The sequence below is a fragment of the Phoca vitulina genome, unplaced genomic scaffold (assembly GCF_004348235.1).
Source record: "Phoca vitulina isolate PV1807 unplaced genomic scaffold, GSC_HSeal_1.0 scaffold82, whole genome shotgun sequence".
Taxonomy (NCBI): domain Eukaryota; kingdom Metazoa; phylum Chordata; class Mammalia; order Carnivora; family Phocidae; genus Phoca; species Phoca vitulina.
The window spans coordinates 3,043,153-3,067,518 of NW_022589785.1; the positions used below are offsets into that span (position 1 = coordinate 3,043,153).

The 24,366-nt window shown below is 38.0% G+C and overlaps 1 protein-coding gene across 1 annotated transcript in view; it reads right to left on the reverse strand.

Annotated features, from left to right (window-relative positions):
- Positions 1-24,366, reverse strand: part of TTC28 (tetratricopeptide repeat domain 28) — a 614,295-nt gene that overhangs the window by 558,148 nt on the left and 31,781 nt on the right. Inside the window, 1 exon segment of the mRNA XM_032394986.1 lies at positions 10,115-10,393. Coding sequence (XP_032250877.1) covers positions 10,115-10,393 — 279 coding nt within the window.

Consider the following 24,366-nt stretch of genomic DNA (forward strand, 5'->3'; position numbering starts at 1 on the left):
ATGAAATAGAGCACACTTAAAAAAGAGCAAGAGGATCTGTTAAGTTATTCAAAAGAGTGTATGTCCTCTATACCTGGCAAAAAATAATTCTTCCTCTTCCCTCTGCAATAGATAGATCTTAATGGAATATTTTATCCATTTCATCATCACACTATTTAAAAAATGATCAGCAGAAACTGCAAGTATTCAGGAGATTACTGAGATTATTATAAAGAGAAGAAAAGTGCTCAAAAGATATTTGGGTAGTTTGACTAAAAGTTATATGTGTCTACATACAAATATCATCATGATGATAATGATCATCATTAATAACCATAATATGTTAATAACCTATATGTGAAAAACGCTGTCCTAAGCACCTAACGTTATTGTATTTAATCCTCAATACAACCCTTCAAGGTTTGTGATGTTAACCCAGCTTGCAAATGGGAAAAGTGAGGCATATGGAGGTAAAGCAAGATGTAAGGAGGAAAAACCCTAGCTCCAACTCCAAAGACCCAGCAGTTCTCGCTTCACATGTATATTGTTTCAATATACACGAATTTCAGTCAGTTACCACAGTTAAATGACTCCAAATCCCTACTAATGCAATTTAAATTTCAATTAGCATGGTATATTAACTGTGAGTAAATGCATAAAGTGCAAATGCCGCTGCTGGTTCTTCACTCCACAATTGCTATATAATTAAGAAAGATGCATCCTGATTACTGACCAATCACATCACTTGTTTCAAAGTCTGTGGTGATTGGCCACTGCACATCTGTTTTCAGCTCACACAGAAACAGCAGAAAGGTAGTTGTGTTGCCTCTTTATCTTCCAGTGAGAAACCTATGTGGTCACTTTATAAAAATGGGTTTTTGAAAAAGAACTGAGGAGTAAAGGGGCACCTGGGTGGCCCAGTCAGTTAAGCATTCCACTCTTGGTTTCAGCTCAGGTCATGATCTCAGGGTCTTGATATTGAGGCCCGCTACCAGCTCGCCATGGAGTCTGCTTGAGATTCTCTCTCTGCCTTCCTCTCAGCCCCTCCCACTCATTCTCTCTCTCAAATAAATAAATGTCTTTTAAAAAAAAGGAATTGAGGAATAAAAATGAGTGCAGCAAAGAAATAAAGAGTGATAATGCTGGAGGTAAAATTCAAATCAAACATAAAGGGAGTTATAGAAGAAACAGCTGACCATGGGAAAGTTGACACAGCCACTGTTCAAGAGGTCCAGTTGGAAGAACTTAGTGAGGATGAACTTGTCAACATAAATGAGGAAAGTAGTGACAAAAAGGCTGAAATGTTCCAGAGAACGTGATGCTGGCAAAATTACTATAACTACAGGAATGCTCAATCAATAAAGATTAACATTTTAGAAGCCAATCCAAACTAGAAAGTAGTATGACAATTTGCCAAGGCATAGAAAAGATACTCTGTATTGTAAGTTATAAGATGAGAAAACAGCGAGCACTGTTCAAATAACTACAGATAAGTTTTCTACAGAAAAATAAAACAAATTCGCAATGTTTCTAACATTTTAAATCACAGTGTACTAAATAAATATTAGTTTTAATAATTTTTCCATTCCTTATACGCTTATAATCCACAGTAAGAGAGTTTTTAGTGTTTTGACAAAAACTTTTAAAGGTCACAGAATAGTCAAAATTGTTGCAAAGTTCACACTGCAAGATTTTTCAGCTTGTATAGTTGTTTCTATGGTAATGTGTTACCATGCAAAGCAAGGACTGCCTGTATGTCCTATTTACATTACACTGTGCTATCTCACTAAACACATGAAAGGTTATAATGTAAGAGATTTGAAAGAAATGTTAGATTCCTTCCACAACTGATTAAAAAGTGGACTAAACATGGGGCGCCTGGGTGGCTCAGTCAGTTAAGCGTCTGCCTTCAACCCAGGTCATGATCCCGGAGTCAAAGGATCGAGTCCCTCATTGGGCTCCCTGCTCAGCAGAGTCCACTTCTCCCTTTGCCCCTCAACCCACTCATGCTCTCTCTCACTCTGTCTCCCTCTCAAATAAATAAATAAAATTTTTAAAGATTTTATTTATTTATTTGACAGAGAGAGACACAGCGAGAGAGTGAACACAAGCAGGGGGAGTGGGAGAGGAAGAAGCAGGCTTCCCGCCAAGCAGGGAGCCCGATGCGGGGCTCGATCCCAGCTCAATGTGGGGCTCGATCCCATGGGATCATGACCTGAGCCGAAGGCAGACGCTTAACGACTGAGCCACCCAGGCGCCCCTAAATAAAATCTCTAAAAAAAAAAAAAAGTGGACTAAACCTATTGAGGAATTTGGCTAATTTCAAACAAAAACTTCTAAACTGTTCAAGGGATAAGTTTATGGTCTGTGATGTCTGCATCCATAGAAGTCTTCAATAAGAAATGTACAATTAATCTCTTAATTTTCTCATTGATTTAGACACTAAGGTTTTAAAAAATAGAAAAAAAGTTTAAAAATTTAAGGGGTCCAGCAAGGTCTGGGCTATAAAATAAGTAGAAGACAAATTTTCAAGGAATTTTCAAGCTAGTTTAAGACTCAGATAAAATTCAAGTAACATGTCTATATAACAATATAAGTAATTAATTGAAATTAACAATAGACAATGTTATATTCACAGAAGCTCAATGTAGCTTTCAGGGAAAGGTGAGAATTGAACTAGGCTTACTTTACCAAATAACAGAGCAAGGGAGAAAACTCCAGGCACAGAGCTTGGCATAAAAAGGAAGGAAGAAGAAAGAAGAAAAGACTTGATCAACAAGAACAGTGGGTTTGTCAGCACAATAGCAAGAAATAAAGGAGCAAATGAGACCACTTGTGCAGAGCCTTGAATATCAGGTCACTTGGAAACATGGAACAACAGAAAGTTTCTCATGAGAACATTGTTATGATAAAAAATGTCACAACAAAATAAGAATGAAACTATAATAACCTAGACTGTAATACTGGCTGTGGAAATAAAATGCATAAAATATATATGGACTACATTCAAGAAAGAATGCAGAAGACTCACTGACCAATTCAAAGAATGAAAAAGGAAAAGGAGATAAATATTCTAAATGAATGAGACCAGTAACTGGGAACAATGACCCCAAAAAGAGAACTCCAAACATCAAGAAAGCCGCTGGGTCTAAGGAGGCAAGATGACTTTGTTGGGGATCCACTGAACATAGACCTTATATCACTGGAAAGACATCACTTCTGCTTCCACTAACTACTAAGCAAGATCCTAGTGAACCCACTCCCACACAGAAAACAACTATAAAATCTAGATATAATACAAAAAGGACCTACCTGAAAGCACTGGAGAGTGAAGAGAAAGCAGACAGATTCTGGAGGAAGACAGCTGTGAGGTGAATTCCCAATCAGAGTGGTGAGCAGGGTGACAGGAACACTGTCCTTCTGGCTGAGGAAATCAGAATACTGAAGCACAGGAACCACTGCCTTTGGGCAAGGAGGAAAGCAATCCCAGAAGGAAAAGAACCAGAAAAAAGATACTCAAATTCTGTCTACCTACATCTTTAGTTAACCCTCGAGTTATACAGATATGGAACAAATTTAAAGCACTTCAAATAAAGACAAAACATCTGCACTGAAACTAGAGCTGCAATTCAAGAAACAAAGTAGGCAATACTATTCTAACCAAGATAAAAACCTGCCAAACAACATCAACAACAATCAAAAACAATGAAAAACTCTCAAGAGAAAAAAACAAATCAACTCAAAAAGTAGTCCAAAAAACCCAATAAACAATAGGAAATGAGTAACAGAGGAACAAAAACAGAGAATACAAAGAAAAAAAATGGTACAGAAAAAAGTCAACACCATCAATAATTACATTAAATGGTAATTGATAAAGATTCCAATTAAAAGGCAGAGACTGACAAAATTTATTTAAAAGGCGAGAAGCAATTATACACTATCCAAAAGAGATAAATATTAAATATAAAGGCCCAGGGAAGTTGAAAATATATGGGTATAAGAAATGATATATAATGCAAAAAGAAGTAAAAGAAAGTTGGAGTGGTTATATTAGTATCAAACAAAATAGATGTTAGGACAATAATTACCACCACAGATAAAAAGGGACCTTGCATAGGGGCGCTGGGTAGCTCAGTCGTTAAGCGTCTGCCTCAGCTCAGGTCATGATCCCAGGGTCCTGGGATCGAGCCCCGCATCGGGCTCCCTGCTCAGCGGGAAGCCTGCTTCTCCCTCTCCCGCTCCCCCTGCTTGTGTTCCCTCTCTCGCTGTCTCTCTCTCTCTGTGTCAAATAAATAAATAAAATCTTAAAAAAAAAAAAAGCATAGAAATTGATGAAAGAGAAAATGTACAATAATACTGAGTATCAATGAAACTAATACCTGATTGAATAGAAAGATGAAAAAAATTGATAAATCTTTAAGCAGACTAATGAGACAAAAGAGAGAAGACATAAATTAACAGTATCAGGAATGAAAGAAAGGACATCACTAAAGATCCCACAAAAATTGAAAGGATAATAAGGGAATGTTATTAACAACTTTATACCAATAAACTTGCAACCCAAATTAAACGTAAAAATTTACTGAAAGAAACAAAATACCAAACTAATCTAATTAGAATTAGAAAATTTGAATGGTCTTATATCAATCAAAGAAATTGAATTCATAATTAAAACCTTTCCACAAAGAAAAATCCATGTAAAGATAGCTTCCTTGGTGAATTCTACTGAATACTTAAGGAAGAAATAATACCAATCCAACATAAACTCTTTTTTTTTAAAGATTTTATTTATTTACTTGAGAGAGAGAGAAAACGAGAGAGAGAGAGAGAGCACAAGCAAGGGGGGGGCAGAGGGAGAAGGAGAAATAGACGACCCTGCAGAGCAGGGAGCCCGACGTGGGTCATCCCAGGACCTCAGGATCATGACCTAAGCCGAAGGCAGACACTAAACCAACTGAGCCACCCAGGTGCCCCTGCCAACATAAACTCTTCCAGAAAATACAAGAAGAGAGAACACTTCACAACTCATTGTATATGGCCAGTATCACTCTGATACCAAAACCAGACAAAGACATCATCAAAAATGAAAATACAGATCAATATACTTCATAAAGATAGATGCAAAAACTCTTAACAACTGGGTGCCTGGGTGGCTCAGTTGGTGAAGCATCTGCCTTCAGCTCACGTCATGATCCCAGGGTCCTGGAATCAAGCCCCACCTGGGGCTCTGTGCTCAGTGGGGAACCTATTTCTCCCTCTCCCTCTGCCTGCTGCTCCCCCTGCTTGTGCACCCTCTCTCTCTGTGAAATAAATAATTTAATTTAATTAAATAAACTCTTGGGGCACCTGGGTGGCTTAGTTGGTTAAGTGACTGCCTTCGGCTCAGGTCATGATCCCAGGGTCTTGGGATCGAGCCCTGCATCAGGCTCCCTGCTCAGCAGGGAACCTGCTTCTCCCTCTCCATCTGCCGCTCCCCCTGCTTGTGTTCTCCTCCTGTCTCTCTGTCAAATAAATAAATAAAATCCTTAAAAAAAAAACAAAAACACACTTAACAAAATTATAGCAAATCATATCCAACAATATATAAGAAGGATAAGACATAATGACTAAGTGGTATTTATCCTGTGAATGCAAGGTTGGCTTAACATCCAAAAACAAGATCAATTTAATACTAAAAGACTGAGAAAAAAATTATGATTTCAATAAATGAAGGAAAAAATTGACAAAATTCAGCACTCAGTCATAATAGAAATTGAAGGGAACATCCTCCACTGGATTAAGGACATCATCCTCAACAATAAAAAGCTCAAAGCTTTCCCACTAAGATCAGGAATGACTAAAGTAAGTTGGCTCTCACCATTTCTATTCAAAATTATATTGGATATCCTAACCAGTACAATGGAACAAGAGAAAGAAATAAAAAGCATATGCAAAGAAAGAAAGAAGTAGAACGGTCATTACTTACAGATTATATAATCATGTACTAAAAAATCCTAAAGCATCTGTAAAAAAATGCCACTAGAACTTAAAAGTGAATTCAACACTGTCACATGAAACAAAGTACAAAAATACATTATATTTCTGTAGACTAGCAATGAAAAAATAGAAAATAGAAAATTTTAAATCAATTTACAATAGCATCAGAAAGCAAAATACTTACGGGGCACCTGGGTGCCTCAGTAGGTTAAGTGTCTAACTCTTGGTTTCAGCTTAGGTCATGATCTCAGTGTCATGAGATGGAGCCCTGCATGGGGCTCCATGCTCATGGCAGAGTCCACTTGTCCCTCTCCCTCCCCCTCTGTCCTTCCCCCTCTACCCTTCCCCAACTCCATGCACATACGTGCACAAGCACATGCTCTCTCTCTCTAAAATAAGTAAATAAAATATTTTTTAAAATAAGCAAAATACTTAGGAATATTTTTTTTAATTGTGCAAGAAGTAAACACTGAAAACTATAAAAAGTTGCAAAGGAAAATGAAAAGAGTACTAAATAAATGGAGAGATATACCATGTTCATGGATTAGAAGACTGAACAATGTTAAAATGGCAATTCTCTCCAAATTGCTCTAAAAGTTCAATGCAATCCCATTAATTTCCCAGTTGGCTTTTGAAGAAATTGATAAGCTGATTTCATAACTTACATTGAAATGCAGAGAGAATAACAAAAACAAACTAGAAAAGGAAAAACAAAGATGGAAGACTCACAATACCTGACGTCAAGACATAAAATAAAAAAAATTAAAAAATAAAAAAAAGACATAAAATAAAGCTACAGTAATCAAGACAGTGTGGTTAGGGCATAGGACAGATAGATCAATGGAACAAAATAGAGACCAATAATAGCCCCATATTTTTATGGTCAAATGGTTTGTGGCAAAGGTACCAAAGATAATTCAATGGGGAAAGGACAGTCTTTTCAACAAATGTTGCTGGAACATGGTTATCTATACTGAAAAAAAAAATAAATAAATCTTGACCTCTATCTCATACCCTGAAAGAATCATAGACATAAAGGTAAAAAACTATAAAAATTCTAGGGACACCTGGGTGGCTCAGTCGTTAAGCATCTGCCTTTAGTTCAGGTCATGATCCCAGGGTCCTGGGATCGAGCCCCGCATCGGGCTCCCTGCTCAGCAGGAAGCCTGCTTCTCCCTCTCCCACTCCCCCTGCTTGTGTTCCCTCTCTCACTGTGTCTCTCTCTGTCAAATAAATAAATAAAATCTTTAAAAAAAAAAAAAACTAAAAATTCTAGAAAAGAACCTAAGAAAAACTTTATAACCCTGAGTAAGATAAATATTTCTTAAACAGGACACAAAAAGAATGAACATAAACAGACAATAGCTAAGAGACAGGGATAAGTATCATAATTTAGTAATAAGACTGGGCTTATTGTTTTTGGGAGGCTTTCACAGTGCTTTGTTCATACCTCTTTTGCAGCCCATATCAAACCAAAATCATTTTTCATTCAGACAAAATACACATAAATAAAAGACTCTCTATCCAATCTCCGGAACCCTTGGATGTTTACATAAAAAACTACCACAGAGACAGTTTGGAAGAGAGAGAAATTGGGTTTTATGTTTTCCCTCATCAAACTAGACAATACTGACATTTCAGAGAAACACTTCAGAAAGGCAAAAGGATTATACTGAAAAAGTTAAAAAAGTCAAAATGAAAAAGAAAAGTGAAATGATAAAATTTCAAGACATATCTTTATAACAAAAGAGTACACGTGAATCTTCTTTTACAGAGTGAGTATATTCCTAGAAAAATAAGTATAAAATCAAGTTTTTTTGAAATGAAAAAGAATTATGCAGCAGTGGAAATTTCTTTATAATTTTATTATGAATCACATTGTATATGAAAACCTGTTCATAATCTCAATAATAAAAACTAATTTATATTTTATATAATTCTAGATACCCCTGTTAAGTTTGCTTAAAGTCAAATATGGAGCTAAATTTTTTTTTTTTTTTAAGATTTTATTTATTTGACAGAGAGAGACAGCAAGAGAGGGAACACAAGCAGAGGGAGTGGGAGAGGGAAAAGCAGGCTTCCCGTAGAGCAGGGAGCCCGATGTGGGGCTCGATCCCAGGACCCTGGGATCATGACCTGAGCCGAAGGCAGACGCTTAACGACTGAGCCACCCAGGCGCCCCTGGAGCTAAAATATTAATGCAACTGTAAATATACAACAACTTCACTTATCATAAAAGGAAAAATATCAGGGGCGCCCCTGGAGCTAAAATATTAATGCAACTGTAAATATACAACTTCATTTATCACAAAAGGAAAAATATCAGGGGCGCCTGGGTGGCTCAGTAAGCATCTGCCTTTGGCTCAGATCATGATCCCAGCGTCCCGGATCGAGCCCGTACCGGGCTCCCTGCCCCGCGGGGAGCCTGCTTCTCCCTCTCCCACTCCCCCTGCTTGTGTTCCCTCTCTCGCTGTGTCTCTCTCTGTCAAATAAATAAATAAAATCTTTAATAAAAAAAAAAGGAAAAAAATCAGAGACTAAACCTTGATAGAAGTTACCTTAAAAGGCTGATTTTTCATCTAGAATCATAAAAGTGCACCTTTTAAAGCCATTTTTGTGTGAGTTAAATCACAAGACATTGACAAAAGAAAGTGGAATGACATAGAAAAAGGAAAAGGATAAAAGTTTAAAAGTGTTCACAAATAGGGGGCACCTAAGTGGCAGCTGGTTAAGCGGGGGACTCTTGGTTTCAGCTCACGTGGTGATCTCAGAGTTGTGGGATCAAGCCCAACGTCAGGAGTGTGCTTAAGACTTCTATCCCTCTCCCTCTGCCCCTCCCCGTTCTCTTGCTCTCTCTGAAATAATCTTTTTTTTTAAGTGTTCACAAATATAAGAAGAATATAAAATAAGTAGACCCAAAAAAGGAAGGAATGGAGATGCTTAATTTGAAAATTAAGTTATTTATCAGGCTCATTGCACCAATACAGACTTTAAAAGAAAAAGGAAATGAGAAAGAGAAGACACATGCCAAGTCTTGCTAGAATAATTTACTGATTTGTACCTTTAATAAAAATGTCACAGTCAAAGCTATTATCTACCAAACACATACTATGAACAAGTAACATATTATCTCTGACTCTTAAGTAGCCTTACAAGATAAGTATTATTATCCCATTTATCTTAACCCTAGAGAGGTTAAGAAATTTACCAAAAGCCATACTGTCATTAACAAAAGAGAAGGAATTTGAACCTGGGTCTGTCCTTTGATAACAGCATTCTAACTCCCAAATGATGTCATATAACAATTTTTTTAAACACTTTGTTTAATCTATAATAATTATAGTTACAAAAGAACTCCTTTAGGGAATTACAAAATACTAAACAATTCATGAGGCAGCAGCAAAACTGGAAATTCCACTGAATGAGGACAAAAATACCCACCAGAGTTGAAGTATAAATTAATATGACTATGACATTAATAAGACAGTAAGGATATTTTTAAAATCTCTAGCAAATATCCATCAACTTTTGTTAACATAACAGAAAGCCAAGAACAGGATCAAATGCTTTTGTGATTCAGTAAAAAAAATATCTCAAACATTTCAGCACATCTTAAGAAATATTTTCTAAAATAGACTGGGGGTTAGACGGTGAATAGGCACACTGAAAACAAAGTATGTACAAAGCAAAGATAACTCAAGTCTTAAACTATTCAAAGAAACATAGATAATTAAAATGATGTATTAGAAAAAATAAGTTTCTCTGATTAAATACCATCTGAAAACAAGCAGTCATTAACAGGGAATACTAAAATTATTTTAAGTTGAAAGAAAGAAACCATCTCTATCTGAAACATCTGTGCAAAAAGAAGATGTCAAAACCTATACAAATGACTAAAATATATCCTATCAAGGAGCTAAGTGGAAAAAAAAAATACAAATTCCAAACATACAGGAAAAGAATTAAACTTGAACATGGACAGCAGTTTCCAAGCATTAAAAAGGGAAGCCATTCACTAGTGTACCAGCTCAATGAGGCCCTTCTACACTTCACTGATATACAGACTATTAAAATATTAATAACTGCAAATTCAATAAAATGTTACATTAAAATAAGAAATCAGCACAAAAGAATCTGTGAAAGTAAATGAAATTTCTACCTTTGGCCATTTGGGATTGAGAAGTCGAGCTTTGATTGCATCATCCAGTGCCTTGTCATACTGCTGGATTTTCATATAGGCTGCAGATCTATTGCTGTATAAGATGCAGTTCTGAGGGTCAACAGCCAAGGCTTCATTGTACAGAACAATAGCTGTGTGAAAATCTCCATCATGACAGGCCTGGTTACTCTGACGAACCTTCTCAACAAATTCAGCTTTGCTCAACAATGGTCCATCAGGACTTCTCCGACCAAGAGTCTTAGCACCAAAGAGAGGAATCTACAAACAAAGAAACTTTGTCAGATAATCCAGAGGGTTTCACCCTTCTCTGAACTTTAAGAGAACAGGGAAATTCTTCATGGTCTGCTTTACACAGAAAACTTTTGTATGCTGAAAGACAATAAACTTTCCAAGAAGCAGCCAACATATTACCTTGAATACATATATATATATGTATGTTTTTATATATACATATGGTTATAAACATATATATTTACATTTTTTTGATTGAGAAAGTGAATGAATGAATGAATGAATACAAAAGAAAACTCAGGCTTTTTTCCTTGGCAATTTACAGTTAATACTAAGGGAGGGCAATTGGCTGGCTCACTCAGTAGAGCATGAGACTCTTGATCTCAGGGTCCTAAGTTCGAGCCCCATGTTGTGTGTAGAGATTACATACATACATACAAAAAGTTATATTAAGGGAAAGAATACAAATATAAGCAAAATAGAAAATATGATCTTAATCATATTAAGACGGCTGCATTTAAAAAATGAAAGAAACAAGATCAAAATATTAACTATGCTAAGTTATCTCTGAATATAAAATTATGGGTTATTTTTATTTTGTTAAAATTTTCCCTTATCCAAATGTTATGCAATGACCATAAGTTTTAAACTTTTTTTTATTAAAGATTTTATTTATTTGAGAGAGAGAGAGCATGAGAGCTAGAGAGAGAGAGAGAGAGTTCGTGCACTAGCAGGGGGGAGGGGTAGAGAGGGAGGGAGAAGCAGACTCCCCACTGAACAGGGAGCCTGATGCGGGATTTGATCCCAACACCCTGGGATCATGACCTGAGCTGAAGGCAGACACTTAACTGACTGAGCCACCCAGGCGCCCAATTTTAAAATTGAAAAAAATAAAAATAAAAACAAAACTTTTAAAACATAAATTTTAGGAGCACCTGGGTGGCTCAGTCAGGTAAGCATCTGACTCTTGATCTCAGCTCAGGTCTTAATCTCAGGGTGGTAAGTTCAAGCCCTGCATTGGGTTCTGCGTTGGCCACGGAGCCTACTTAAAAAAAAAAAAAAAAATTTAATGTATCAATGAACGTTTTTAGACTGGCAAATTTGGTAATTTGGCTATTACCATGGAATTTCAAAGACAAATGCCAGTTTTTGGAAATCAAAAAGAAAAAAAAAAAACCTGCTGTAAACTGTATCTTGGTGATTTAAGACCTGTTTTTTATGTTGATTTTTTCCAAATCATTAAGTTTTCTATGACTTAATAATAGTGACCTTAAAACCAAAGGGAGTGAATGAGTCAAACATTACTCATTTTTAAACAGGAAAATCATGAACTGCATCAGAGTCCCAAGAGAAGAAACTTAAGACAGCAGTATCCAGACAGACAGTTCACAATTCTAATGAGGCTCGTCCTGAGTAAAATTAAAACAAAAAGTGTAAAAGTGTAATTTGCTTCCCCATGTCTTTCTTTAAGACTAAGTCCAATCCCTCCATTCAAAAGAGGACAGATCTGATATGTAACACACCAATACTTAGAAAAATAATAGAATCCCAAAGAGACATTTGCTTTAAAAAGGACAAATTCCACAGAAAGGAGGAAGAAAGGCAGAGCTGATCTCCTACATAGGCAGCCACTATTTTTCCTCTGTTTACAGGGATATCATGTCCTAGATTTCCAGGACAGTTTGAAACATTAAAATATCCTAGAAATTGCAAATATCAGGGTCCAGTTCTTTTTTTTTTTTTTTTTTTTTTGTATTCATTTAAGAGAGAGAGCACAAGCAAGGGGAGCAGCAGCAGAGGGAGAGGGAGAAGCTGACTCCCCGCTGAGCAGGGAGCCCGATGCGGGGCTCAATCCCAGGACCCGATCCCAGGACCCAGAGATCATGACCCAAGCCAAAGGCAGACGCCCAACCATCTGAGTCACCCAGGCGCCCCTCGGTGTCCAGTTATATCCCTCAACTCCCTGATACTAGAAGTGGCTAAACTAAGAATGTATTCTGGTTAGTTTTTTGTTGTTGTTTTAAATTATGATCATGAAACATACTGCTTGAAAATGAATGGACTAATGCAACATTTAGCAAATAACAAGGATTTTCCTAAAGAGTCTTGATTTTTAATTATTTTATCTACGTAATCAAACCAATGTATGAGATACTGACAATGTATAAAACTGATTTCATTTTGAAAAATACACTCATCATGATTCCAAATAAGGGCAGTACTAGCCATAAGTTATGAAAGCCAATCTTGTATTTGAAAACTGAAGGGTATGACATAAAAATACAAATAACAGCCTTAAAAAGTAAAATGGTTAGGTTCAAATGTAGCCTAAAGGTGAAAAAGACATGTTCCTACTATTACAGCATTTCCTACTTGTCAGAGTAATAATTTTGGTTCATTGCCAATATAGATAAGAATCAAATTAACAAAAGAAGGGTTCTGGGGTGCCTGGGTGTCTCAGTCGGATAAGCATTTGACTTCAGTGAAGGTCATGATCTCAGGGTCCTGGAACGGAGTTCCGGTCAGGCTCCATGCTCAGCAGAGAGTCTGATTCTCCCTATCCCTCTGCCCTTCCCTTATCCACCCCCCACTAGTGCTCTCTTAAATGAATGAATGAATGAATGAATAAATAAATAAATAAATAAATAGTTCTGCATTCTATTACCTCCATATACAGTAACATTTCCCAAAATATGTTCCTCTAAGAACTCTCAGGTCCTCAGAATACTTGGATGAACAAAGATAAATGAGATTCTACTTTAGTGGAAGAACTCTCAGAGCTTTTATTTTGTACACTGTGAATCTGAGAGGGGAGAAACCACACATACAAGATCAAAGGATCTTTTTGGTAGAGTATCTTGACAGACAAGAAACTGCTTAAAATTCTGATATGAACTGGGGCACCTAGCTGGCTCAGTCAGTAGAGCATGCAACTCTTGATCTCAGGGTCACAAGTTTAAGCCCCATGTTGGGCATAGAGCTTACTTTAAAAAAAAAGGGGGGGGGTGCCTGGGTGGCTCAGTCGAGTGAGAAGCTGCCTTCGGCTCAGGTCATGATCCCAGGGTCCTGGGATCAAGTCCCGCATCGGGCTCCCTGCTCAGCAGGGGTCTGCTTCTCCCTCTTCTCTGTTCATTCTCTTTCTCTCTCAAATAAATAAATAAATAAAATCTTTAAAAAACCTCTGATGTAAACTATTAAATAAAGCCTCTAGGAGCAAAGTAAAACACCACTGAAAAGTGCAAGTGCAGAAAGATTATAAATGCCAGAGAATTCTAACATCATCCTCACCACCAAGTGTCCATAAATTTAAAAGAAAAGAGCACTCTAGTAAGTGTCCAGAAGCTTCTAATTTGTCAAAATATGCCTGTTCCTAAGCTAGCTACAATGTGGTCCTTAGGAGGCTAATAAATAGCATTTTGTATAGTTAAAAAAAGGAATATAATTTACCTAGTCCCTCTTTATCTTCTCAGCTACTGAAAAACTCAGCATGACAGAGAGAACAAAAGACTCTTGCATGTATTTTTCAGATTATGTATATATATATTTATATATTTAAATATATATTATATATTTAAATATATAAATATATATTATATATTTATATATATTTTAAAATATTTTTTTCAGATTTTATATATATATATATACACACATATATATATATAGTACTTGGAATAACTGGCCATATTAAATTCAGAAACAATTGGAGTGAATAGTACTACTTATGGAGATTTTTAAAAATAAAACGAAACTTTAAATCACTATTTACTTAGATAAACTGCTTATGATATTCTTTCATTCCTCATATATTTCACTTATTTACAGTTTATCAATGTCAACATATATTAACATCGTTGATATTTTTCTCTGACCTCTCACAAACTCATCTTGAAATGGTAGTGGCAATACAGATGAAATAGGCTCAAAACATAGATGAAAATAGGCTCAAACATACAGATGAAATAGGCTCAAAATATTCAGCCACATACAATTACCAAACCATAATTGTTCCAGACCAGTTATAAATTTTGATTATTCAAATGAGAGAGAAAAATACTTATCATCCTTTATATAAAAAAATTATAGGTGAATCAAAGAATTAAATGTTTAAATAATGAAATTATTAAAATGAAACACAGAAGAATTTTTCATCATATACACTGAGGAAGGCTTTTCTTTTTTTATTTTTTTTAAAGATTTTATTTACTTGACAGAGAGAGACACAGCAAGAGAGGTAACACAAGCAGGGGGAGTGGGAGAGGGAGAAGCAGGCCTCCCGCCGAGCAGGGAGCCCGATGTGGGGCTCGATCCCAGGACCCCGGGATCACGACCTGAGCCGAAGGCGGACGCTTAACGACTGACCCACCCAGGAGCCCCAGAGGAAGGCCTTTCTAAGTACAACACAAAACCTACAGACATAACAAAAATAAATTTGACAACATAAAAATTTTAAGTATCTACATGGAAAAAAAAGATTTAAAAAAAGGAAAAAGATGATTGACAAATCAATTTTAAAAAACTTCACAACACATAATAAAAGGCTAATTTTCTTACTATATAAAAATGTACAAATAAGAAAAAAAACAATCCAATGGACATAGGACAATGAACAAAGGATATGCACAGACAGATCATAAGAAAGGAAATCCATACGGCCTTTAAGCACATTTTTTTTTTTTTAAGATTTTATTTATTTATTTGACAGAGAGAGACACAGCGAGAGAGGGAACACAAGCGGGGGCGGGTGGGAGAGGGAGAAGCAGGCTTCCCGCAGAGCAGGGAGCCCGATGAGGGGCTCGATCCCAGGACCCTGGGATCATGACCTGAGCCGAAGGCAGACGCTTAACGACTGAGCCACCCAGGCGCCCCCTTTAAGCACATTTTTAAATGTGTGACTTCAGTTACTTTTTCTTTAAAGTAAACTCTATGCCCAACATGGGGTCTGAACTCACAACCTGAGAGCAAGAGTTGCATGCTCTACAAACTGAGCCAGCCAGGTGCCCTATGACTTCAGTTATTTTAAAAGAAAATTAAACCTCAAGATATTATTTTTCTTCTCTCATTCTAATGGAAAAAAAAGTTATCAGTACACTTTCATAGTAAGGGGATAAGGAAAAAGCTACACTCATACATTGTTGATGGAACTAGAAACTGATATTTCTTTATAGAAAAACGAAGGAATAGCTACAAAAATATAAAAGGTACATATTCTTTGAATTCTAGAAATTTTTCCACTTCACGTAAATTACCCTTCAGATACATTTACCTGTGTAAACAAAGTCTCATATACAAAAATATTCGTAACATCATTTGTATTAGCATGAGATTAGAAATAACCTAAATGTCAGACAACAGGAAAACAGATAAATTAATTTTCATAGATCAATATAATTGCTACTACAAATCCAGCCAAAAGAATGAAGCAGATTTTATATACTGATTTGGAAAGATAGAAAAAATCAAGTTGTAGAAGAGATACAGAATATGTTATCTTCCATAAAAAAAGGGGGAAGGAAGTAATGCATACATATGCACACACTTACATGCTTAATTATACATGGGTTAATTATGCAAGAAACAATATATAAACCAGTAGAATAACTGCCTCAAAAGAGAGTTGCTTGAAGACTGGAAGGTAGGAGTAGGAAAGTAACCAATATTTCCATTTTGTGCTGTCTGATACTTTATTATATGTATATATTCCCTATATATATTTTTTAAATATGAAAAAAAATTCTGAAAACAGAGCATAGGTTACTTTTATGTATCAGGGCGCACATATATAGTTGTAGAATCTGTTTACCTTTTTTTTTTTTAAGATTTTATTTATTTATTTGTCAGAGAGAGGGAGAGAGCACACAAGTAGGGGGAGCGGCAGGCAGAGGGAGAAGCAGGCTCCCCGCTGAGCAAGGAGCCCGATGAGGGAATCAATCCCAGGACCCGGGGATTATGACCTGAGACAAAGGCATTTGCTTAACCGAATGAGCCACCTAGGTGTCGCAAATCTGTTCACTTTCTAAGTGTGTCTGTCTGAGAAGACAAAAGGGAGATAAAAACCCAGTCTTTGTACCCTAGACCAGAGCTGCATAGCCTAGAGGAACGGGAATACCACTTTCTAAACCTTTTTTTTTTTTGAGAGGGAGTAGACAACACAAGCAGAGTGAGGGGCAGAGGAAGAAGCAGTCTCCTTGCTGAGCAGGGAGCCTGACATGGGCCTCCATCCCGGGACTCCTGGACTCCAGGATCATGACCTGAGCCAAAGGCAGACAGACGATTAACCGACTGAGCCACCCAGCGGCCCTGGGGCTACCACTTTCTAAATCTTACAAAGTCACTCTCTACTCACCAAGCTATTCTTATACCTAGAGAGTAGGACCATTTTTTAATTTACACAAAGGTCCCATATGGATAAGCAAAGGGTACACATTAGTTGTGTATTTTAAAAGCAAAATAGATAATGGGGTGCCTGGGTGGCTCAGTCAGTTGAACATCTGACTCTTGATTTTGGCTCAGGTTGTGATCTCTGGGTCATGAGATCAAGCCCTACACTGGGCTCTGAGCTCCTCTCAGAGTCTGTTTGAAATTCTCTCCCTCTGCGCCTTCCCCTGCTCAGGCTAGCTCTCTCTCTCCCAAATAAATAAATAAAATCTTAATAAAAATAAAAAATAAAAACAAAACAGATAAGACAATATTTCACTGGAAAATTAACTACATAATAAAGAATCAATGTGCATTCCAAAACTAAACTATATAATACCTCAAATTAACAACTTTGTAGATGGGTTTATAAGATGTGACATAACAAATGGCAGGATTAATAAACTGGAGAAAAGTCCATAGAAAATACCCAAAATGAAATATACCCAAAAAGAAAGGGTTGACGGGAGAAAGTGGGTGCATAAGAGACACAATAAGAGGAGGAGGAGCAAGATGGCAGAGGAGTAGGAGACCTAAATTTTGTCTGGTCCCAGGAATTCAGCTCGGTAGGTATCAAAGAATTCTGAACACCTACAAACTCAACAGGAGATTGGAAAAAAGAATGGCAGCAACTCTCTGAACAGAAACGCAACCCCTTTCTGGAAGGTAGGACGTGCAGAGAAGTGAATCCCAGGCAATATTTGGGAAGACAGACGGCAGGGGCAGGGAGCCTCCGTCAGCTGCTACCAGCAAGTGACAGAGCAGCGGAGCACAAAATCGGAACTTTTAAAAGTCTGCTCTGCTAAGGGACGTTGCTCCAGAGGCTAAGCGGGGGGTGGAACCCTCGCTGGGACAGTGCGGTCTCAGGACCCTCGGGGTCACAGAAAGACCGGGGGTGCCTGAGTGCGGCAGAGCTCCCAGGTATCCGAGTGGGGAGCTGGCTGCAGAGACGGAGCCGAGGCGTGGGCTCTCAGCTCGGGGTTGCCATAAACCGTGATCCGCGGCACAGTCGGGCCCCTGCTCCTCCAGCAGGGACCCAACAAGCGGCAGATCCGGGGAGACTCCCCTTCCTCCCCCCGGAGGAGTGGCACAGGAGTGCACCACAGGGATCTGCTGGGTTTGGAGACTCCACAGGGGGTCGGATGCCAGAGATAGAAACACGCGGTCACAGGCCAGGTGAGCACGGAGTGCGGCCGGAGACCGGGGAGACAGGAGTGACTGACTGCTTTTCTCTGGGGGCGCACTGAGGAGCGGGGCCCCGAGTTCTCGGCTCCTCCGGGCGGAGATTGGGAGGCCGCCATTTTCACTCTCGTCCCCCAAAGCTGAATGGAAAGCTTGCAGGGAACAAAAGCTCCCGAAAGCAAACCTGAGCAGATTATCTAGCCTGGACCCGGCAAGGGCGGGGCAATTCCGCCTCTGGCAAAGACATTTGGGAACCACGGCAACAGGCCCCTCCCCCAGAAGATCAGCGAGAACAGCCAGCCAAGACCAAGTTTACCACTCAATGAGAACAGCAGAACTCCAGCGCTAGGGGAATACTGCACATAGAATTCATGGCTTTCTTCCCAAGATGCTTTAGTCTTTCAAAGTTAATTTTTTAAATTTTCTTTATTTTTTTCCTTTTCTATTTTTTCTTGAATTTTTCTTTTTCCCTTTTTCAACCAACATCTTATCAATCCTTTTTTTTTTTAAGATTTTATTTATTTGAGAGAGAGAATGACAGAGAGAGAGAGAGCATGAGAGGGGGGAGGGTCAGAGGGAGAAGAAGACTCCCTGCAGAGCAGGGAGCCCGATGCGGGACTTGATCCCAGGACTCCAGGATCATGACCTGAGCCGAAGGCAGTCACCTAACCAACTGAGCCACCCAGGTGCCCCATCAAACCCTTTTTTAAAAATATTTATTTTTTCATTTTTAGAGTTATATTCTATCCCTTCATTGTAGTTAACCTTACTTTTTGTATATATATAAGTTGTTCTCTCTTTAAAATTTTGGGATTCAGTTTCTTCTAACAGACCAAAATATACCCTAAATCTCTAGGGTATGGCTTTGTTCTAGTCTCCTGCCTGATCACAGTCTCTCCCCCCTCTTTTTTTTTTTTTTTTTGTTCTTTTTTTAATTTCTTTTTTCTTTCTTTCAACCAACTTATCAATTCCTTTTATAAAATCTTTTATAATTTTCATCTTTACATTCATATTCCATCCCTTCATTGTATTTACCCTTATTTTTGTACATACATAAGTTTTTCTTTCTTTAAAATTTTGGGAGGCAGTTTCTTCTAACAGACCAAAATATGCCCAAAATCTAGTGTGTGGCACTGATGTATTCACCAGCCTGATCATATGTGATCATACTCTTTTCTTTTTTTCTTTCTTTCCCTTTCTTTTCCCCCCAATTTCGGGTTTCTTCTGATCTGTTTAGTGTATATTTTTCTGGAGTCGTTGTTACCCTGTTACCATTTTGTTCTCTCATTCATCTGTTCTTCTCTGGACAAAATGACAAGACGGAAAAACTCACCTCAAAAAAAAGAACAAGAGACAGTACCAACTGCCAGGGACCTAATCAATACGGACATTAGTGAGATGTCGGAACTAGACTTAAGAATGACAATTATAAAGATACCAGCTGGGCTTGAAAAAAGCATGGAAGATACTAGAGAAACACCTTCTGGAGAAATAAACCAAGTCGAAATCAAAAAGGCTATTAATGAGGTGCAATAAAAAATGGAGGCTCTAACTGCTAGAATAAATGAAGCAGAAGAGAGAATGAGTGATATAGAAGACCAAATGATGGAAAATAAAGAAGCTGAGAAAAAGATAAACAACTACGGGATCATGAGGGCAGAATTTGAGATATAAGTGATACCATAAGATGAAACAATATTAGAATAATTGGGATCCCAGAAGAAGAAGAAAGAGAGAGAGGGGCAGAAGGTATACTGGAGCAAATTATAGCAAAGAACTTCCCTAATTTGGGGAAGGTAACAGACATCAAAGTCCAGGAGGCACAGAGAACCCCCCTCAAAATCAATAAAAATAGGTCAACACACCGACATCTAATAGTAAAACTTACAAGTCTCAGAGACAAAGACAAAATCCTGAAAGCAGCTCTGGACAACAGATCGGTAACCTACAACTGTAGAAACATTAGCAGCAGACCTATCCAAAGACCTGGCAGGCCAGAAAGGACTGGCATGATATACTCAGAGCACCAAACGAGAAAAACATGCAGCCAAGAATACTATATCCAGCTAGGCTGTCACTGAAAATAGAAGGAGAGATAAAAAGCTTCCAGGACAAACAAAAACTAAAGGAATTTGAGAACACCAAACCAACCCTACAAGAAATACTGAAAGGGGTCCTCTAAGCAAAGAGAGAGCCTAAAAGTAACATAGACCAGAAAGGAATAGAGACAATACACAGTAACAGTCACCTTACAGGCAGTACAATGGCACTAAATTCATATCTTTCAATAGTTACCCTGAATGTAAATGTGCTAAATCCCCCAATCAAAAGACACAGGGTATCAGATTGGATAAAAAAACAAGACCCATCGATATGCTGCCTGCAAGAGACTCATTTTAGACCCAAAGACACCTCGAGATTGAAAGTGAGGGGGTGGAAAACCATTTACCATGCTAATGGACATCAAAAGAAAGCTGGGGTGGCAATCCTTATAGCAGACAAATTGGATTTTAAACCAAAGACTATAATAAAAGATGAGGAAGGACACTATATCATACTTAAAGGGTCTATCCAACAAGATCTAACAACTGTAAATATCTATGCTCCTAACATGGGAGCAGCCAATTATATAAACCAATTAATAACAAAATCAAAGAAACACATCGACAACAATACAATAATAGTAGGGGACTTTAACACCCCCCTCACTGAAATGGACAGATCATCTAAGCAAAAGATCAACAAGGAAATAAAGGCTTTAAATGACACACTGGACCAGATGGACTTCACAGATACATTCAGGACATTCCATCCCAAAGCAACAGAAAACACATTCTTCTCTAGTGCCCGTGGAACATTCTCCAGAATAGATCACATCCTTGGTCACAAATCAGGTCTCAACCGGTACCAAAAGATTGGGATCATTCCCTGCCTATTTTCGGACCACAATGCTTTGAAACTAGAACTCAATCACAAGATAAAAGTTGGAAAGAACTCAAATACATGGAAGCTAAAGAGCATCCTACTAAAGAATGAATGGGTCAACCAGGAAATTAAAGAATTAAAAACATTCATGGAAACAAATGAAAATGAAAACACAACTGTTCAAAATCTTTGGGATGAAGCAAAGGTGGTCCTAAGAGGAAAGTATATAGCAATACAAGCCTTTCACAAGAAACAAAAAGGTCTCAAATACACAACCTAACCCTACACCTAAAGGAGCTGGAGAAAGAACAGCAAATAAAGCCTAAACCCAGCCGGAGAAGAGAAATAATAAAGATCAGAGCAGAAATCAATGAAATAGAAACCAAAAGAGCAGTAGAACAGATCAACGAAACTAGGAGCTGGTTCTTTGAAAGAATTAGTAAGATTGATAAACCCCTGGCCAGACTTATCAAAAAGAAAAGAGAAATGACCCAAATTAATAAAATCATGAACGAAAGAGGAGAGATCACAACCAACACCAAAGAAATACAAACAATTTTAAGAATATATTATGAGCAACTATATGCCAGCAAATTAGATAATCTGGAAGAAATGGATGCATTCTTAGAGATGTACAACTACCAAAACTGAACCAGAAAGAAATAAAAAGCCTGAACAGACCCATAACCAGTAAGGAAATTGAAGCAGTAATCAAAAATCTCCCAACTAACAGGAGCCCAGGGCCAGATGGCTTCCCAGGGGAATTCTACCAAACATTTAAAGAAGAATTAATACCTATTCTTCTGAAAATGTTCCAAAAAATAGAAATGGAATGAAAACTTCCAAACCCATTTTATGAGGCCAGCATTACCTTGATCCCAAAACCAGACAAAGACCCCATTAAAGGAGAACTACAGACCAATATCCCTGATAAACCTGAATGCAAAAATTCTCACCAAAATACTAGCCAATAGGATCCAACAGTACATTAAAAGGATTATTCACCACGACCAAGTGGGATTTATTCCTGGATTGCAAGGGTGGTTCAACATCAGCAAATCAATCAATGTGATATAATACATTAATAAAAGAAAGAACAAGAACCATATGATCCTCTCAATAGATGCAGAAAAAGCATTTGACAAAGTACAGCATCCGTTCTTGATTAAAACTCTTCAGAGTGTAGGGATAGAGGGTACATACCTTGATATCAGAAAAGCCATCTATGAAAAACCCACAGTGAATATCATACTCAGTGGGGGAAAAACTCAGAGCTTTCCCCCTAAGGTCAGGAACATGGCATGGATGTCCACTACACCACTGCTATTAAACATAGTACTAGAAGTCCTAGCCACAGCAATCAGACAACAAAAAATAAAATAAAATAAAAGGCATCCGAATCGACAAAGAAGAAGTCAAACTCTCACTTTTTGCAGATGATATGATACTTTATGCGGAAACCCCAAAAGACTCCACCCCAAAACTGCTAGAACTCATACAGGAATTCAGTAAAGTGGCAGGATAAAAATCAATGCACGGAAATCAGTTGCATTTCTATACACCAACAACAGGACAGAAGAAAGAGAAATTAAGGAGTCGATCCCATTTACAATTGCACCCAAAACCATAAGATACCTAGGAATAAATCTAACCAAAGAGGCAAAGAATCTGTAGAAACCTATAGAATACTCATGAAAGAAACTGAGGAAGACACAAAGAAATGGGAAAACGTTCTATGCTCATGGACTGGAAGAACAAATACTGTGAAGATGTCAATGCTACCTAGAGCAATCTATACATTTAATGCAATCCCAGCAAAATACCATCCACTTGGGGCACCTGGGTGGCTCAGTTGGTTAAGCGTCTGCCTTCGGCTCAGGTCATGATCCCGGGGTCCTGGGATTGAGCCCTGCATCGGGCTCCCCAATCAGCGGGAAGCCTGCTTCTCCCTCTCCCTCTGACCGCTGCTCTGCCTACTTGTCCTCTCTCTCTGTAAAATAAATAAATAATCTTTAAAAAAAAAAAAAATACCATCCACTTTTTTCAAAGAAATGGAACAAATAATCCTAAAATTTGTATGTAACCAGAAAAGTCCCCAAATAGCCAGAGGAATGTTGAAAAAGAAAAGTAAAGCCGGTGGCATCACAATTCCAGACTTCAAACTCTATTACAAAGCTGTAATCATTAAGACAGTATGGTACTGGCACAAAAACAGACACAGAGATCAATGGAACAGAACAGAGAGTCCAGAAATGGACCCTCAACACTATGGTCAACTAATTTAGACAAGGCAGGAAAGAATGTCCAATGGAAAAAAGACAGTCTCTTCAACAAATGGTGTTGGGAAAATTGGACAGCCACATGCAGAAGAATGAAACTGGACCATTTCCTCACACCACACAAACATAGACTCAAAATGAATGAAAGACCTAAATGTGAAACAGGAATCCATCAAAATCCTAGAGGAGAACACAGGCAGCAACCTCTTCGACCTCAGCCGCAGCAACTTCTTCCTAGAAACATCGCCAAAGGCAAGGGAAGCAAGGGCAAAAATGAACTATTGGGACTTCATCAAGATAAAAAGCTTTTGCACAGCAAAGGAAACACTTAACAAAACCAAAAAACAACCGACAGAATGGGAGAAGATATCTGCAAATGACATATCAGATAAAGGGCTAGTATCCAAAATCTATAAAGAACTTATCAAACTCAACACCCAAAGAACAAATAATCCAATCAAGAAATGGGCAGAGACATGAACGGACATTTTTCAAAAGAAGACATCCAAATAGCCAACAGACACATGAAAAACTGCTCAGCATCACTTGGCATCAGGGAAATCAAAATCAAAACTTCATTGAGATACCACCTCACACCAGTCAGAATGGCTAAAATTAACAAGTCAGGAAATGACAGATGTTGGCGAGGATGCGGAAAAAGGGGAACCCTCCTACACTGTTGGTGGGAATGCAAGCTGGTGCAGCCACTCTGGAAAACAGTATGGAGGTTCCTCAAAAAGTTGAAAATAGAGCGACCCTATGACCCAGCAATTGCACTACTGGGTATTTACCCCAAAGATACAAACGTAGTGATCCGAAGGGGTACATGGACCCCGATGTTTATAGCAGCAATGTCCACAATAGCCAAACTATGGAAAGAGCCTAGATGTCCACCCACAGATGAATGGATAAAGATGTGGTATATATATACAATAGTATATTATGCAGCCATCAAAAAAATGAAATCTTGCCATTTGCAATGGAACTAGAGGGTATTATGCTAAGCGAAATAAGTCAATCAGAGAAAGACAAGTATCATATGATCTCACTGATACGAGGAATTCTTAATCTCAGGAAACATACTGAGTGTTGCTGGAGTGGTGGGGGGTGGGAGGGATGGGATGGCTGGGTGATGGACATTGGGAGGGTATGTGCTATGGTGAGTGCTGTGAATTGTGTATGACTGATGAATCACAG